General features: G+C 45.7%; 1 protein-coding gene across 1 annotated transcript in view; it reads left to right on the top strand.

Moving 5' to 3' along the window:
• The window catches only part of LOC308311725 (von Willebrand factor D and EGF domain-containing protein), an 81,161-nt gene that overhangs the window by 14,754 nt on the left and 47,929 nt on the right, over window positions 1–18,478 (top strand). The window contains exons 4-14 of the mRNA XM_080758511.1: window positions 881–946; window positions 2,606–2,865; window positions 7,164–7,253; window positions 8,473–8,614; window positions 9,147–9,373; window positions 10,524–10,597; window positions 11,563–11,848; window positions 12,684–12,886; window positions 13,622–13,899; window positions 14,984–15,360; window positions 15,627–15,947. Of these exons, the coding sequence (XP_080614637.1) occupies window positions 881–946; window positions 2,606–2,865; window positions 7,164–7,253; window positions 8,473–8,614; window positions 9,147–9,373; window positions 10,524–10,597; window positions 11,563–11,848; window positions 12,684–12,886; window positions 13,622–13,899; window positions 14,984–15,360; window positions 15,627–15,947 (2,324 nt within the window). The remainder of the gene's footprint in view (window positions 1–880; window positions 947–2,605; window positions 2,866–7,163; window positions 7,254–8,472; window positions 8,615–9,146; window positions 9,374–10,523; window positions 10,598–11,562; window positions 11,849–12,683; window positions 12,887–13,621; window positions 13,900–14,983; window positions 15,361–15,626; window positions 15,948–18,478) is intronic.

Below are 18,478 nucleotides of genomic sequence, written 5' to 3'. Positions count from 1 at the left end.
TACTTCTGTTATCTGATGTACTCGTTGTTAACTTTGCATTTTGCTTCACGCCACCGGTTTCGTTGGCTTCCCTCACTATATGACCACGGCTCTCGTACTTTATGTCCCATTACACACGATGCCACCTGCTGTACATTGGCAACGCAGCACAAACTAAGTGAAGCTCGGCAATATAGTTAAACCGAAGGGTCGCACCGGCCAATCATGAAATTAAGACTAATATAAACCTCCCCCCCCCCCCCTAAACACACAGAGATCCGGTGTGTACTCCGTAGAATTGGTGCACGTTCTCAGCCGCAATAATAAATAAAAGTATTTTGCAGCGTATCCCTCCTTTTGTAGCAAGCAATAAAGAATAAAGTGCAAGTTAAAAAAAAAGAAAAAACTTGGCTAACTAACAGCAGCAGTGCATCATGGGTGAATGCCCTGATGGAATCTGAGTCGCCCCTGAAGAAGGTATCCGCTCTGTACAGGAGGTCCTGCTACTCACTGCTCCATTCACTATAATCCAATGTGCCACTACTGTATTCACTGGAGGTGAGGGTTTCTGCGGATCATGTAGGTCGGCTATTATCGTGTTTATCAATGATTTACCTTTTTGACCTTGGCATTGCTCTGCATGACTTGACAATGATGCAGTACACTTTGAGTGACTGCAGACACAGTGAGACACACACACACACACACACACACACACACACACACACACACACACACACGCATGGAGACTACAATACTTTCATGACTAATTGGATTTAAAGAAAAAGTCTGTACTGAGATAATGAAATGTACGTATGCATGTATTTAATGTTTGTTCAGTAGAGCAGAGTGTCAAGCTCTTGTTTCCAACTGATTCCTGAATCCACACATTTCTTTGCAGTTTCACCAGACTTTGGACCAAAACTCTGCCCTCCGGGTGAAGTGGAGATCAACGGGCAATGCAAAGGTGACAAAATAAACTAACTCAGAACTTCATTAAGTGGGGTTTGATTATTCATTCATTATTCATTCACTATTTATCTTGTTTCAGTTTTATTCTCATATGCCATTCTGAAATGGTTAATATAAGTACACGTCGTTATGATTATGTCTGGATGGAGTGTCCTTGTAAATGAGTCCGTTTGATGAGGGCTAGGTGCACAGAAAAATGACATACCAAAAGATCTCCATCGTTGCCAAAAGTTTATTTCACCAAAGGTTTCCAAAAATTAAGGTTCAAAAAATAAACTATAACTTTCAAATAAAATGAAAATAACAAAATTAAATGACATGCTTAAATTCAAGCATCCAGTGTGGACATTACCAGTCCCTACACTGTCCTAGGGCAGAGCTTCCCGCATTGTGCCCCTTTCCTCCCCATGTCTCACCATGGACTGACTACATGAAGTCCAACTCAGGCCTCTCACTAGTGGCCCATACCATCTGTCTAGAGACGGGTTTCCCCCAAACATTCACATACACAACTAGTGAACATGTAACCCAGAAAACATTTCAAACATTTACAGTATCCTTGTCAATCCTAAAATAATTAACAAACCAGGTTTTAAGCAACCCGTCCCGTTGTAATCATACTAAATAGTATGTATTACCAGACCCATGCACCCCTGCAACATGGTGCAACCCAATTGAATCCTCCACCTATAAAAGGAGCAGTGGATTCAGTAGTGACTCTTTTGTGAAATTTTGACCAGGAAATGAGGATGGTATGGTGTGAGTAGTGGGTGTTTGAGTTATCATTACTATGTTGTCAAACTGTTGGACTTTGAAAGGAATAAAAGTATGTTTGACCAACCAATTGTCTCTGTCCAAATGATGAAATGAAATGAATATACGTATGCATATAAAACAGTAGAAGTCAAGATCAACTGATTGCTAACTTAGCCGGCATAGTTAAACAGCAAACTGTTGGATAATGACTGAACACCGACAGGTGGGAATACTGAGTAGGAAATGAGGTTATGCCAAACAGAAAATGAAAACCAAACAAACATGTGTGGCTCAAGAGGAAAAGTGAGAAAGCATTCTGTCTTTATCACAGTCCTAGCTAGGAGAGAGTAAACAAGGCTGATAAGAGGGCATGTGTTCTCATGGGAATGAGAGCTGCTTAGCCAAAATACAATTGATTGTATTCCGTTGCTGTCGGGTAGAAACCTTGTATGTCCAAAACCGTTCCTTTCTTCTTATTTGTTATTATTATATAGTTATATATATAGTTTTTAAAATAGTGAAAATAGCTGTGAGCTTGTAGATCTGCTATTTTGTGTGACACTCTTGTAGGATGAAGTAGGGTATCATTTTACAAAAGGGTTTGCAAGGTTTCTGCCTGACAACGATTTATATTGTCTGGTGTTGGATGTGTATCCTCTTCAAACTGCATGTGGTTTCCTCCAACTTCCAGATTAGCGTCAGACTTTACAGATGCAGTCTACAGATTTTGTTTACTTCACTCAAATGCACAGATATCGAGCTTTAACCTTTTATTTTGTACAAATAACTAAGAAAGAAATCACGTGCCATGTCAATTTTTTTTTTTCAATTTTCTTCATCATCATTGTCTTCATTGTCTTCTTCTTCTTCTTCACCATCATGGCGTTCCCCTTTCCAGCAAGCCTCCCGGCTCTCCCCAGCAGACCCGTCATCAGCCCGGAGCTCATCGGCAGCAGTGTCCACCTGAGGTGCTCCTTCGCCAGGGTCAGCGCCCCTCCGTCGGGCCCACCAGACCACCAGGCCATGGCGGTGGGCTACCGGGTGGTGTGGGCCAGACACATCGGGCACAGCATGAAGGCCGAGGTCAGGCAGGAGTCCACGCTGAAGACCTTCTCTATGGTGGAGATGGACGGGGTGCACTTCAGACTGGGAGAGACGGTAATTATATAGTGATATTAACCCATTCTGACCTGAGATCAGATTCATACGAGGTGTCCACTGGACACACACTGGTCTGATTAACCCATTCTGACCTGAGATCAGATTTTAAAAATGTCAGTCGTTCTTCGATTTTTCAAAAATAGCAGACCTACAAGCTCGTAGCGCGCCACTCGGTGGCGCGCTATGAGCTTGTAGATCTGCTATTTTTAAATAGCTAAAGCATAACGTAATGCTAACACCAAAAGGGGTTCCCGCCCAGAATGGGTTAAAGGCTGTTGGTTCTCACAAACACTTCCACGTCAAGGTCCCAAGGACCCCAAAATCGATGCATATCGAACCCCAATTGAAAATACTTTATTCTCAAGATTTGTCAAAATGTTTCTGAAATTCAAAAAACTATAATGGGCTGTGCTGTTACTGTAACACTATTGCTAGCATCATTTCTAATGATCATGGGTTTGATTTGTAAAAATGGCATTTCAAAAGCGACACACGGCAAGCACGACTAGTGTATATAGTACCGTATGTTGTTGCACGAAATATAGCAAAATAAAAAAGGCCAATCTTTCCTAAAAGAGTACGATGAACGTCGCTAGTGCTGCATGTCTGTGCCGCAATTTATTTTTCTTCCCAAAACTCCAATCGAACCACGTGTGATCCAAACGACGGTATGAAGTAATGAGAGCCAGGCTCAGTGTGATCAAGGCATGCTGAACGAGGTTGACCCCGCTCGTGAGCAGGTGAGGGCGGGTTTAAACAATGGATCATGGTGACCTGTCGAGAGAGAGAGAGATGGAGGGCTGTGAAATCAGATCCAGCTTAAACAAGCCTGTCTCCCCCCCCCCCCTCCACATGCTTTCTATTTAAATGGATTCTCTCTCATTTAAATTGTGCTGTGCTATGGTATGGTATACATGATGGGGCAGCAGTGCGCGGCACACACAATCTGAAATGCCACCTGCCGAATACCTCCATGTCCTCCATGTCATTATCTACAAGCTCACAACGCGGGAGCCTGTAGATCGGTTATTAATATCCAGGCTTGTAGAATATTAAGAAGTAGATTGGCTATTTTAGAAAGTTATTAAATAAGCTTATGACAATTATCCAAAATCCCAGACGACGTGGCTTAACCACTTAAACCTTGAACTGTGCACCCAACAGTGCACCGCAAGTTCTGTTTCTGAATGGCTATATCATTGCGCGTGTGTGTGTGTGTGTGTGTGTGTGTGTGTGTGTGTGTGTGTGTGTGTGTGTGTGTGTGTGTGTGTGTGTGTGTGTGTGTGTGTGTGTGTGTGTGTGTGTGTGTGTGTGTGTGTGTGTGTGTGTGTGTGTGTGTGTGCGTGTGTGTGCGTGCACGTTTATCATTATTCTCTTATCCCTCCTGGGCTTTGAGGCCGTTGTGGAACTTAAGCTGCCTTTTCTCAAGAGCATTTTTCTAAAATAGCAGACCCACCGAGTGGCGAGCTACGAGCTTGTAGCCCAAAATGGCTTAACCACTAGTGTAAGTGATATTAGTTGGTTAATTGTTTATATATTCTGATAGTAATCATTGCTATAAAGTCTATGTTCAGGAACAGGGGGTCTCTAAAACAGAAAATACATTTTCAGGAGAGGTGAGAGGCCATTTCCTCAAATTATAAGAGAGCGAACCCATTTATCTGCGTCAATCTGTTCCAGTTCCGGTTTATTTTGTGTTTAATGAAAATAAAGTTGGAAAACAAACTTTCTGTAATAGCAATGATTATTATCAGAATATAGTTATTTATCACTTATTGTAGCAAAGAAATATCACTTTACACCACGTTCAAGACCTCTTTGTGACCCAAGTTCTCGGATGATGTTCTTCTGTAATTTGTCGCACAGCAACATCAACAATCGATCAACAACCTGACTGTCTCTATGACCTTGTATAGATAAGGCTATTTTTGCTATGGGGAAAAAAATAGAGATGAAATATAGAGATATGAGATTTCTGCCCTACAGCCACGGGTCCCCTTGGAACAAATTTTGTGGGGGGGGGGGGGGGCTTATTATCCCTCCCAAACGCGACACTCAGGTGATGTCATCGCCCACCGCACCGACGGTCTCCTATCCTCCGTCCAGCTGTGAGGCCAACCACTCGCTCCTCGCCATATTTGGACACGCATGTTGTCTGGGACACGTTAAGCCCCCCCCCTCCACCCACCCAGTGGTGGAAAGTAACAGAGTACATTTACTCAAGTACTGTATTTAAGCCCCTGTGTTCTTGGAGAACTGGACTTTGACTGCTTTTCCCCCCATCCAAGTCTCTTTATATGACTCATCGTGAGCTTGTAGATCGGCTATTTTTGGCTAAAACGTTCTCCCCAGAAAGAATATGGATGCTGGCGTTCATGTAAGTCGAGTACAACTTTGTGGCGCTTTCTACTTGACTTGACGTTGTGCATTTCTCAATGCTTCTGGAAATGCAGGAGAGAAGTATACATGCAGTACATGAGAGCAGAATAAGTGGTGGGAAATAACTTAAGTAGTACAATTTTGAAGTACCGGTACTTTGTACTTCATAGGACTGCAGTTTTTTTTGTGTATATTTGTATGTCTCTAAATGTTATGATGAATTGAACAAAGTGGACCCTCTTGTAAACGAGTCTAGTGCTTTATTGGTCGTCCACTCACAGAGTTAACAGTTTTTTTTTTTTTTCTTTTTTTTGAGTTGTGCTTGAAATGTACTGTAATTCTTCAAACTGTTAATAAATACTTCAATCAATCAATGCTCCCCTACATAAAAGTAAAAAGTACCTATACAACATTTGCCTCTTGAGTAGAAGTATCGGACAATTCTAATACAGTATAGTAAAGTAAAAGCACCTGTACTCGCATACAGTACCCCGAGCAGTATAAATTTACTTTCCACCACTGCTCTGGGGCCCCACGTTTCACACTTGCTTATGTCACAGCTGTGCCGGGGGTCAAAGGTGACAGCTTTCTCTGCGTTTCTGGTGCACTCAGCACGGTGTCCATGTGTTATGTCAGGCACGCCACGCGCTCAACTGTTGGATCCAATTCACCAATACGTCATCGGCCATAATCTTGCCGCTGTCGGGTGGAAATCTTGTATGTCCAAATCTGTTACTTTTTTAGGGAGCAAGCTCTTGAAATGTTTCATTCATCTCAATTTGTATACAAACACACATAACTACGCACTTCCACTTTCACATACATTATTTTTACAACTTTCTCGTGACACTGTTGAGTGTCGAACGACGAAGTATAGGGCATTCATTTGCAAAAAAAACCCCAGAAAAAATTTAAAGTCGAAAAAAACGGAGATACAAGGTTTCTGCCTGACGGCAGCAAGTGTGTAATGTTAGGAGCGCGACATGCTGCAATCAGTCCAATGTTTGGATCACATTCACCCGTACGTCACCAACGGGGCCAGCCATTATGCAACGCGTCATGCTGACACGACTGCGCTGCGCCGGACTTACTGAAGGGAGAGCTGGACCAGATAGACGGCGTGTCCTATGACGGGCCCTCGGGGGGCAAAGCACTGCTTGTCGTTCCAAAGTGTGTCTTTCGAAAGCAAACTGGGATCGTGCTTTTGTGTTCAGAACTCCCGACACTTTGGAATCTACCCTACCCAGGGAGATAAAGCATGCGGAGTCTGTTCCCCTACTTTTAAATCCCTTCTGAAAACTCAACTTTTAGAAAGCTTCTTTTAACCCCCAGCTCTCTTAGTTTGAACGCATTTCTTGTTTTATGTTATCGTTATGCATTGGGGTCTTTTTTTGTATCTTTGTGTTGTGGATTCTTGTGTCAAGCACTTTCTCACATTTAAATATGCTATACGAATAAAGCTTATTAATGTTGCTTTAAATAGTGCTGACATACTATATTGGTGGTTTTCAAAGTGGGATCAATGATTGATAGGAATCAAATGGACCCTTATGGGCTTGTTACTCTGATAATTATGGGGGTCTGTGGCCTTAATGCAGACCAAACTGGAGGTCCTTGAAATGAAAACATTTCAGAATCACTGCTTTATATCATGAGGATTGTGTTACTGGTCATGACTCGGCTGTTTCATTGAGGAACAGTGGTGTGGTTCAAGCTGCAATCTGAGAGATTTAAATCGGAATGTAGATCTACAATCATTTTAGCTTGTATATCAGCTGTTTTCCCTGTTCATTGAATGACAAGTACTGTATACAAGTTTGTGCGTATGTATGGTGGGGGGGGGGGGGGGGTCTCAGCTTTAAGAGTGGGGCAAAAAGGTTGGAAAGTCAAAGCACTGAAATCCTTTGCGTTTACAGTTTTCCTGCAGTGTGTCAACGTTCAGAGCCAACTACAGTCAAGTACAATCTGCACCACGAGAGAGTGAGAGCTTCTATGCTGGACTCAAGGTATATATAATATATATATATTTAAATTAAAAGCTCAGTACTGTATCATAGAAACACGTTATTTATTATGATTCATAGGTAAATAACGGTTCCATCATTTTTCTCTTGTTAAAATAAGCTTTCCGAGTACTTACTTACGGGACATAAGGCTTCAATGAGCGCTCTCCATTGCATCCGATCCTTGGCAGCATGTTGCGCCTCTCTCCCAGGACAGGTTCATCTGTTCCAGCTCCTGTTCCAGCTCACAGTTCTGCGCCAGGTGGTTTTGGGCCTCCCAGGTTTAATCTTAACACCTTTTGTGATGCAGTTGAGTCCTGCTCCATCCTCAGTACATGTCCTAGCCATCTGAGGCGATTCCGAGGAATTATTACTAAAGAGTGTTTGCTCAGTTGCAGGGGTCTTCCCGTCTCTCTATAGCACTTTAGATAACCAGAAAATACATTTTCAGGTTGGGAACCTTGGATACTAATTCCATCCAATCAGGAGAGAACTCATCTAAACAATAATTCATTGAATGTCTGAATGTCTGTCTGAATGTCACTGACAGAGCATTATCTCATCATTGACTGCACGAATCACTCCCACTTTTCACACAGGCATGGACCATGATTATATGGAGGTCTTAACAGAGCCCTTTTTCCATTTGACACATTAATGATTAATAATGAATTTATTAGTGAATAAAAACAGCCGTTTACAGCCGTGGTCTTTGTACGTGGTCTATCTCCGACCGAGCCACACTATTAGCACACATCTCTCCATGCCAAAAGAATTCTGCACGCTCCCAGAAGTGACCTAGGCTACTTTTTACAGACGCAACTGTCATATTTACTGTACAAATATTGTTTTTACATCACCACACGATCCCATGGGCAATGCGCCTGGGTGCAGTACCCCCCGCGGCCACAAGATGGGGAAAATATCTCACAACGGGTAAGGGCTAGTACAGGATAAACGAGTGAACTTGCAAGCGATTAAACAAAGAAATGAGCAGGCAAGGTTCAGCCGTGTAACTTTCCCAACGTTAAGATGTGTACAGTATGTGTTGAACAACACGGCCATGCAGAATAACATTGACAGCTTCGAGGTGATGAAAGCTTCATGCCCAGCTTAGCAATGGTTGCTAAACTATTTGGTTTGGCATGGGACAATCGCTTTTGGGGTGGGGTTTAGCCTTTGGGCTAATTGTACTGATTCTTCTCTGTTCTCCTGCATGCAGTTCTCTCCTGATGTTCTCCACATAGCGGAGAACGGCAAGGAGCACGAGGTGACCATCTACAGCACTGTCCCCATCCCGTGCCACGGACCGCAGCTTGAACACCAGTGTGGCGTTCCTCTGGCACTCAGCGTTAGCGATCCAGGTCAGATCTAAATGGGTTTCTTAGATCTCTTGACTCTCAGGCTTGTTACACATGCCACAGTGTAGATTGAGGTTCCGGTATAGTTTTACTTCAGTGATTGTCAACCTTTTAAAATGCAACGACCCCCAGTTTTGACATGCATTAGAACATTAGACTCCCTTACTTAATAATTGCTTTTTTTTAATATATTTTTTTGTTAGACCCCAATCTACACTGTAAAACTCCTGTAAAAGTGTTGATTTAATTCTGAGAGTGTTCAAATGGAATCAAATGTCCATTTGGTTTGGACACACTCAATATCAACAATACCAAATGTTTCCAATGAATGAATGGGCATAATTTCCGGTTGTCACTCAACTCAATTATTTTGAGTGTCAGTCATTAATAATAATAATAAAGAGAGAGAATACAAATGAGATAAAGAATAAGACACTAGAGACCAACACATAGGGTCTCTGGTGACAGTTTGACCTGGTGGTTATAGCGCGCTGACGACGTCGACGTCTTGTTGTTGACCCTCTCCTCCTTCCAGACGGCCTGGGGGGTCACGAGGCCCCCAACGTGGCGCTGTCCTCCTGCCAGGCGTCGCTGGAACCCGGCGCCAGCTGCCAGGGCCAGGGCCGCTGCGCCAGCGCCACCGTGCTGCTCACCGCCGTCAGCGACTTCACCCGCGACGGGAACCGGCCCAGCCTGCTCAGCGCTCTGCCCGGCCCCGGGGCGCCGCGCCTCTGGAGGAGCTACGTCCCCGCTCCTCTCAAAGTGAGGCCAGTGTGGGTGTCGATTGTAAAAAAAAAAAATGCAACCTTGCCCGCATACCTGACTAACTACCTCAAAACCGTGAGCGATACCCACAGCCACGATACTAGAGGGAGCCAGAACAACGATCTGGTACCAGTACCATGCACCCACTTTCATAACAAATATGGGCAAGAGGAAGAGAGACTGTTTAAGCCCTTAATTTAAATTACAGGGTGAAAGTAAAAAAAGTTAACGTTATGATGATGTATCGGTCACATCTTCGTCATGAGTGGGTAATTATCCCTCTACAGCACCACCACCCAAGTGTGGAATGCTCTTATTTATATTATTTATAACGTATAAAACATACATATACTCAAGCAAAATTCAAGTAAAGTCAATTACACTAGTGCTTGAATAACTGTACTTAGTTACTTTTCACCACTGAGTGCCAGGGATGCAGGGGGATTTCATGTTTTTAAAGGCTGTTTAAATGCTTTGTAAGCTCCATCTGTTTGTAAAATGTTACATCATCAGTCATATCAACGTTATAATTCAGCAGAATCCATAGATTACATCTCAATCCATCTAAACTAGTGTCTAGTGATTCTCAATGTATTATTATTATTATCAGGCCACAGAACATTTGATATTTTGTTACCCCTTCTTTTTTTTATCTCTGGGACCCCAGAGATCCTCTTTGTTAATTTATCCCTGTGTTTAACTCGGCGTAAATTTAACTCTAAAAGAGAACACGGGTCCATTTGGTTCCATTTGATACACACACACACACACACACACACACCCTATTTGGTCGCCGGGCACCACCTAAACAAGAGTCAATCCGTCTGCATCCAAACCGTCAATTACCTTCCATAATCAATCATGGCGCGATACAAGTGTCCCAATGCAGACGGAGCAGTCTCTCAGCCGCCCGACATCAAAGTCTTCACATACTAGGGTCACAGGGAGGAGGAGAGGGAGAGCGGTGTTGACCTCTTCTTTGTTCTTCTAATGCGGTGGTGGAAAATGTACTCGCATGTTTTTTACTAATTAAGTAAAAGTATTACTGCAATATCTAGATATATTATTATACTCCGGTCCGGAATTCTAAATGTATTCGAGCACAAAGTTTACTTTACACCACTCTCTTCCAATGTCGCCCTCTCAGGTCACGGTGCAGGACCTGCCCACTTCCATCTGTTACTCTCTGACCGACCCACACATCATCACGCTGGACGGAAGGTCCGTATACGGTCGACACGCTGGGTGTCCGGATGACCTGCCTAGAATAGATCAGTGGTTCTCCACCTTATTCTGTTTGAACTGGGGACCCCTCCACAAATCGTATTTAAACTGGGAACCTGACAAGCGCTTGTGAGATCAGCCATTTCATCACAATGTTTGCCTCTTTATTATATTATTTGGCCAATGTTTGACCAGTTCTTAGATTCCTTTTGATGCAGTAATGGTCATTCATTCCATTCCATTTAATTGATTTTCTTTTCTTGACTTAATATTGTTTTTTTCTTAGGGTAATAAAGAGGTCTTAAAAGCCCATGAATTGTCACATCACTGTCATCTGGGGAGCCCCTCAATTGCTGTATTAGGGGCCTTATCCACGGCTTTTGATATGGATATTACATTGTCAATATCGCACGCAGCCAGCAGTTATTATTGACATGCTGTGTGATTGAAAGCCGTTGCTGGACTTACGGTTATTTTAGTACGTAGTCATAAGAGTTTGGCGCCCAGTGCAGGTCTTCTGTTCTTGACTGACAGCTACACATTGTCGACCTGGGTCAGATGGGGTCCGCTAATGGGAGGATGTTTGTTCCCGGGGGGGGCAGGGTGTAGTTATGTAGTGATGACTCAACTGCGCTTGTCAGTTAAAATTGCAGTCCAGAGTCCCACCGCGGTACCATTATGTAGTCTACGGGGGTGGGGGCGGTCATTCGTTCGTTTTCTTTTTGTATTGTCCATGGCTTCCCTATTTTGGGCAAACTTCTCTTCAAAAAATGTAATTTCTTTGTATTTTTGGTTGTTTTGTCTCAGAAAATAGTGAAGCCATATTATGCACCACTACTGTATATTTGTTGTGCAATGAAGTATAGGACTTAAGTGTTGCTTTTTCATTGTCGTTGTTCTATTGACAAATTGAACCCTGATTAATAGTGAGTTGTGCTGTGATTGTGCCCACCACCTCCTAGGCGTTACGAGAACCACCACACCGGGTCCTTCGTGCTGTACCAGAGCCTGAGCAGGTCCTTCGAGGTGCACGCTCGCCAGTGGGACTGTGGCAGCCGGCACCACGCCGTGGCGTGCAACTGCGGCGTGGCGGTGCGCGAGGGCGCCGAGGTGGCGGTGCTGGACATGTGCAACGGCCAGCTGCAGGAGACCCGGCCCCGGCTCACCCTGAGGAGCCCGGCGCTGGGGGACGCCAGTAACGGACGCGGCGTCCGCGTTCTGGAGACGCACCAGGGGAAGAAAGTCACGGTATACGAATCACGTTCAAATGGGCGCACCATGCACACACACGTCATTTTGGAAAGAACTTTGGGCCCATTCCCTACTTTGTTCACAGGTGTTACCGATGATGCTAATGAAGGCTCTGTTCCATTTTGGTCAAACGGAGTCAGGGTGCTTCTACTGTGCGTGTTGGCTCCCTGGCCCAGTGGGTCTCAAAGTGACCTTGAGTTCCAAATGGCTCCGCACTGGTGTGTAACTCTGAGATGTTCCATTTGTACACTCGGAGTTATGGGGGTCCTTTAAAATAAAAAAAAGTTTGAGAATTACTACTGTACGCTGAATGGAACAGAGCCTTTATCATCGGTAACACGATGAGTATGCAGTATAACAAAGTTATTTGTGTGCATATTGCACATTTGTTACAAAAGACCGCTGGTAATCAACGGCTGGTCCGGGGACCACCAGCGGCCCAAATGGACACTTACAGGTCTTTAACTCTGCAGGCCACTTTTCCACCGGGGGTTGAACCGGTTCAGTTCCGCTATTCCAAACTAATATTGAACCAGTTCAGAGTTTTTCCACTGGAAATGGATTGGGGCAGAACTCTATCAATAAAAATAATCAATTAGATTTGTTTAAATCGAATTGCATTGACTGTTAACATCACATCAGTATGGTGATTTTAAATCACCCATATTCACCAAATTCTAACCTGGTGATGGTCTGATTAGAATGACCTGACATTAGTTATGAGTGTTTTCATGTATGTGCTCTGTTACTGTATGTATATTATATAGTATGTTTTGTGCATGAGGAGAAGAGTCTGTTAATGAGCTACCGGGTGTGCCTCTCCTCTCGCCAGTTGATCTTTCCGTCCGGCGCCTTCGTTAGGGCCGACATCGCTGATTGGGGGATGAGCCTGTCCGTCAGAGCGCCCAGCAGGGACTACGGCAACACGCGGGGCCTCTGCGGGACCTTCGACCGGAACAGCAACAACGACTTCCAAGGATCGGACGGGGGTTCCTACGGCACAGACGACATGGATGGATTCATCGAGAGCTGGAGGTCAGTCAGTCAGTCAGTCACGTGGGGATCATATACAGATTACAGAGCTTGAGGAAATGTCCTTGACCAAACACAATGGGTTATGAATGAATGCTTGAGCAAACGCAATGGGCTATAATGCTTGAGCAAACGCAATGGGCTATAATGCTTGAGCAAACGCAATGGGCTATAATGATATTAGACTGGATATTGTCTCATTTGTCTGTGATTTTGGGGTTCGACTAAATGCCTAAATAACAATTGTTCCTCGCGTCATTAGCATACTTCAAAGGCCTCTATGCGCACACGCCATTTTGGAAAGAACTTGGGGCTCCTTCCCTACTGCCTTCACAGGTGTTAGCTGCCACTAATGAAGGCTCTGTTCCATTCTGGTCAAACAGAGACAGGGTGCTGCTGTTGTGCATGTTGGCTCACTGGAAACACTCTGCTACACCAGTGGGTCCCAAAGTGTCCTTGAGTGTGTTCCAAATGGCAACGTACGGGTGTGTAACTATGAGAGTGTACAAATGGAACCAAATGCACCTGTATGGGTCCATTTGGTTCCACTGTACCACTGCGCACTAAATGCAACAGAGACTTAATTCGTATCATTGATAACCCCTGTGGAGGAAGTAGGGAAGTTGGCTGCAAGTAGGAAGAGTTATTCTGTGTGCATAATATAGCCCTTTGACTGAAAAGCAGAGACCACCATCATGCCCAGGTGTTTTACCTCCCAATCCTCTGTCTTTGTGTTAGGATAGCTCCCGGCGAGAGTCTATTTGACAAACCCCCCCCCGGCGACGCGCCGCAGGAGAGCCGGAGGCCTTTCTGCCAGTGCCGAAACGACGGCCCCGGCGGTGCCGTCCAGCCCTCGGCGGCCTCCAGGGGCATGAGGCACCTGTACAGCCGCTCCTCGGCCCACTCGGCCTGCATGGACCACCACCACGTGGACTACACGTCGCTGTTCCCCTCCATGGACACCACTCTGGAGTACATGAAGAGCTCCGCGGATAAACACGAGCCTCTCAGCCAAGGTCTTTGTAGTTACATAACGGAAACAAATAATCAGAAATAGAAAGGGCTCTATGCACACATAACCATTTTGGAAAGAACCCTTGGGCCCTGTTCCATTCTGGTCAAACAGTGTCGGGTTGCTGTTATTGTGCATGTTGTTACTCTGAGAGTGAAATTAAAAGGTTTGAGAACCACTGTACACTAAATGGAACGCAGCCTTAATTAGTATCATCGGTAACAACTGTGAAGGAAGTAGGGAAGCGGCCCAGATATATTCTGTGTGCATGGAGCCCATTGAGAGGGGGAAAAACTAAACAAACAAAAAGCAATCTAGTTAACAGAAATGAAAATAAAAATGACTAAGAATAACTAACCAAATCTAAAATGCTAAAGAAAATGTGCTTAGTTTTAAGTCTTCTTAGATACTACGCTTATGAAATGCGGTCATGTCGTTATAGAAACAAATTGTCAAAATGTAATTAACCCCCTTGCCGCGATTGCCGAAAGTCTTCGGCAATTGAAGCCTAATTTTGATATTAACACTTGCCGCCATTGCCGTAGCCCTTCGGCAATTGTTGTTTTATAGTGCATTTGATCGATCGAGCCATAATGCTACTTACGTTAGCCGGTTAGCTAGCTGTGTTGTTAGCACAGCATTGGATCGTTCATCTTAGATCGTCGTCACCATAAGAATCCATTCTATCCGTTTCTTTCAATCGCCTGTATCTCCTATTCCTTGTCCCAGATGGCATTTTTGGTCAAAACAGCGTTTCTTTGACGGCACGAGCCGACGTTGTGGAGGGCTAAAGTGTACGGGCATTGATGCGATCGTATAAACAAAGGTTGTCATGGCAACGTAAAGCTGGCAGGGATAAGCCAACTTCCGGTTGAGGCAAAATGTGGCTTTTCAAAATAAGAGCTCAAATTAAAAAAATGCTGGCGTGAATTAGGTCCTAATTTCTCAATAAATGGTGGCAGTATAAGAGTTAATATATACGGTATATTATTTTTTACAAAAGCAGCCGATCTACAAGCTTGAGAACGGGGTTTAAGTTGTAAAGTACAAACATTACAATTTGTTCACATATAAACGTACCCTTGCAGACGACGTCCTGGCCCTGTCTAAATTCAGCAGCCATCCTTTGGAGAGGAGACACTCTCAGACGTACAGAGAGGACGGAGTCCATTCCTTCGTGCTGCCCAAGCTGAAAGAGGACGTCCTCCTGTCTCTCAACTGGCCGAGCAGACAAACGCCGACGTACGACACGTACGACTTCATCGACCGCCGCCTGCAAAAGAGGCACGCCGGCCCTTTGCCGGATTTCGGACAAGGCGGCGTCATCATCGACACAGACGACTCGGAGTCGTTCCGAGAGACCGGGCGAGAACACGTCGACGGAGGCGAACTCGACGGAGCGCTCAGGGAAGATCTTCTCCCTCTCTCTGCGGACCGGCCCAAGAGGCAGACGCTTCCGCTGGAGGTCGGTGGTGGGAAGTAACTAAATACTGTATTCGAAAGTGTTACTTGACTAAAAATAGTGTTCGTAATAAGTAGTCGTTATGCAGAATGTCCCATTTCACATGCTTTTCAAAACATCTATCAAAATAGTAATACAATACAGTACAATAATTCAGTAATACAAGCTTGCAAGGTGTTGCGATGCATTGTGAGCTTGTAGATCAGCTATTTTATTATCCGATTTAAACACACTTTGTTACTTCACACACACACGCCCCTCTCTGGCAGACGGAGCCGCTGCTGGAGTTCCGTCCCATTTTCCCCGCCCAGCAGAGTCTGAGCCAGGCCGACCTGGAGAGCTTCTCCTACTTCTTCCCGGAGGACCACCAGCTGATGGCCGAGGAGTCTCGCCCGGAGGTCCGGCCCCGCTGGCCGGCCCCCAGCGGCCTGACCTCGGCCAAGGCCCTGGAGGTGTGCCAGGCGGCCCTGTCCAACTCCACGGTGGGCGCCGTGTGCGGCCGGCTGCTGGGCCGCCGCCTGGGCGAGGCCGTGGACCTCTGCATGCTGGACCTCCAGCTGAAGGACGACCTGGCCTGGGAGGAGGCCCTGGTGAGTATAGGAGCATGGTCTGTTAGATCAAGGGTTCCCAAACCTTTCAGGCCGTGCGTGACCCCCCCCCCAAATAATCAAATTTAAACCGAGGACCCACCACACTGACAAACACTTGGAATTGTATATAGTCCTTGGGCCAAGTGCCCAGATATGACATGTCGGTACCGGAGAGGCGGCAAAGTTTAGTTGTGATTTTTTTATTCCTATACATCCCTAGATCAGGTTTTGATATGATAGACCTTGCTGACTGGTAGCTTTTTAGTGGTTATCACCTCAAACCCCCCTTTTTGGTATGGCTCTGGCGAAATTGTGTAAAGGCAAATAAAAATTCACTAAAATTACATAAATACACATGGAAGTGTGAAATTTGGCATGGAGTATCCTGACACATAGGGGTAAGTATCAGAATAGGATTTTGGGGCTATCTACCATTGTATTCTTAAATATGACCTACATCATCCTCAGAAACACAAAAATATACACTGTCCGTTTAACAAATAACAACAAAGATGGTTATTTTCCAGCACATTAGGGTGAATATAACTGCCTCACTTGTATATAGAAAACTTCCCATATCCTTAAGCTTCAATTTAAGCCCAAGATGACCTCTCTATCTTGAAGATTACTCTTTCTGTGGCCAAAATGCTGCACTATACCTCAAATCGGAGACATTTTCATTATCAGTCACTATAGCCTTCCAGAGTCCTAGAATGTAACAATAGGTTCACATGTTCTGCAACTACTGCTGTCTGAAGTTAGAAACATGAATACTACAGCAGGAACACAAATGCCTTTTATTATATTTATATTTATTTATTATATTATATGCACATAATAGCTTGTTTCAGTACATAGCCTATCAATATAGTCACCCAAATCAATGTGCACCCAAATGTTAATAGAAAATAGAAAAAAATAAAATAAAAATGTTGAATAGGAGAAGAGGTAGAAACCTGATTGTGTCCACCTTGATGCATTAATATAATTCAACCATCATCACTCCATGTCACCCTCAATATATATATATGTGAAGCCACAAGCCGACTATGGTCCTGCATGGTTCTCTAATAGGCACACTGGTGTAAGGGTGATATAGCCTACAACCAGCAAACCCCTTCGTACAGTATACAATTCTTTCATGGTCCTTCGAGCACGGATCACCCTGCCATCAGAGATGGACCGGAGTCCCCCTCCCCAGCTCCACCGCCACCATCGGCCCAGCAGCCATGGCCCTCAGCTGCTGCTGGGGAGCTGGGGGAGTGGGGGCCATGGCTGCTAGGGGGGGCTGGGGGCCATGGCTGCTGCTGGGAGCTGGGGGAGTGGGGGCCATGGCTGATGGGGAGCTGGGGGCCATGGCTGCTGTTGGGGAGCTGAGGACCCTGACATGCTGTGAATGCTGGACCCTATAGAGCCCAGACATGCTCCTATGTAAGGCTTGAATTGATACCTATTTAATTGAATCCTATAGAGCCCTGAATGCTATTTCAGAGCCCTATAGACCTACATGACGAAAGTGCTGGACCCTATAGAGCCCTGACATGCAGTGAATGCTGGACCCTATAGAAACCCTGAAATGCTGTGACTGCTGGACCCTATAGAGCCCTGACATGCTGTGAATGCTGGACCCTATAGAGCCCTGACATGCTGTGAATGCTGGACCCTATAGAGCCCTGAAATGCATTGAATGCTGGACCCTATAGAGCTCTGACATGCTGTGAATGCTGGACCCTATAGAGCCCTGAAATGGCTGCTGGGGAGCTGGGGGCCATGGCTGCTGCTGGGGAGCTGGGGGAGTGGGGGCCATGGCTGCTGGGGAGTGGGGGCCATGGCTGCTGCTGGGGAGCTGGGGGAGTGGGGGCCATGGCTGCTGGGGAGCTGGGGGCCATGGCTGCTGCTGGGAGCTGGGGGAGTGGGGGCCATGGCTGCTGGGGAGCTGGGGGCCATGGCTGCTGCTGGGAGCTGGGGGAGTGGGGGCCATGGCTGCTAGGGAGCTGGGGGCCATGGCTGCTGTTGGGGAGCTGAGGGCCCTGACATGCTGTGAATGCTGGACCCTAGAGAGCCCAGACATGCTCCTAATGTAAGGATTGAATTCATACCTATTTAATTGAATCCTATAGAGCCCTGAATGCTATTTCAGAGCCCTATAGACCTACATGACGAAAGTGCTGGACCCTATAGAGCCCTGACATGCAGTGAATGCTGGACCCTATAGAAACCCTGAAATGCTGTGAATGCTGGACCCTATAGAGCCCTGAAATGCATTGAATGCTGGACCCTATAGAGCCCTGAAATGGCTGCTGGGGAGCTGGGGGCCATGGCTGCTGCTGGGGAGCTGGGGGAGTGGGGGCCATGGCTGCTGGGGGAGTGGGGGCCATGGCTGCTGGGGAGCTGGGGGCCATGGCTGCTGCTGGGAGCTGGGGGAGTGGGGGCCATGGCTGCTGGGGAGCTGAGGGCCATGGCTACTGCTGGGAGCTGGGGGAGTGGGGGCCATGGCTGCTGGGGAGCTGAGGGCCATGGCTGCTGCTGGG

The sequence above is a fragment of the Protomyctophum bolini genome (genome assembly GCF_963924005.1).
Source record: "Protomyctophum bolini genome assembly, chromosome: 24".
In the NCBI taxonomy this organism is placed as follows: domain Eukaryota; kingdom Metazoa; phylum Chordata; class Actinopteri; order Myctophiformes; family Myctophidae; genus Protomyctophum; species Protomyctophum bolini.
Note: the sequence above shows the minus strand (reverse complement) of the source record. Positions and strands in the feature narration are given on the sequence as shown.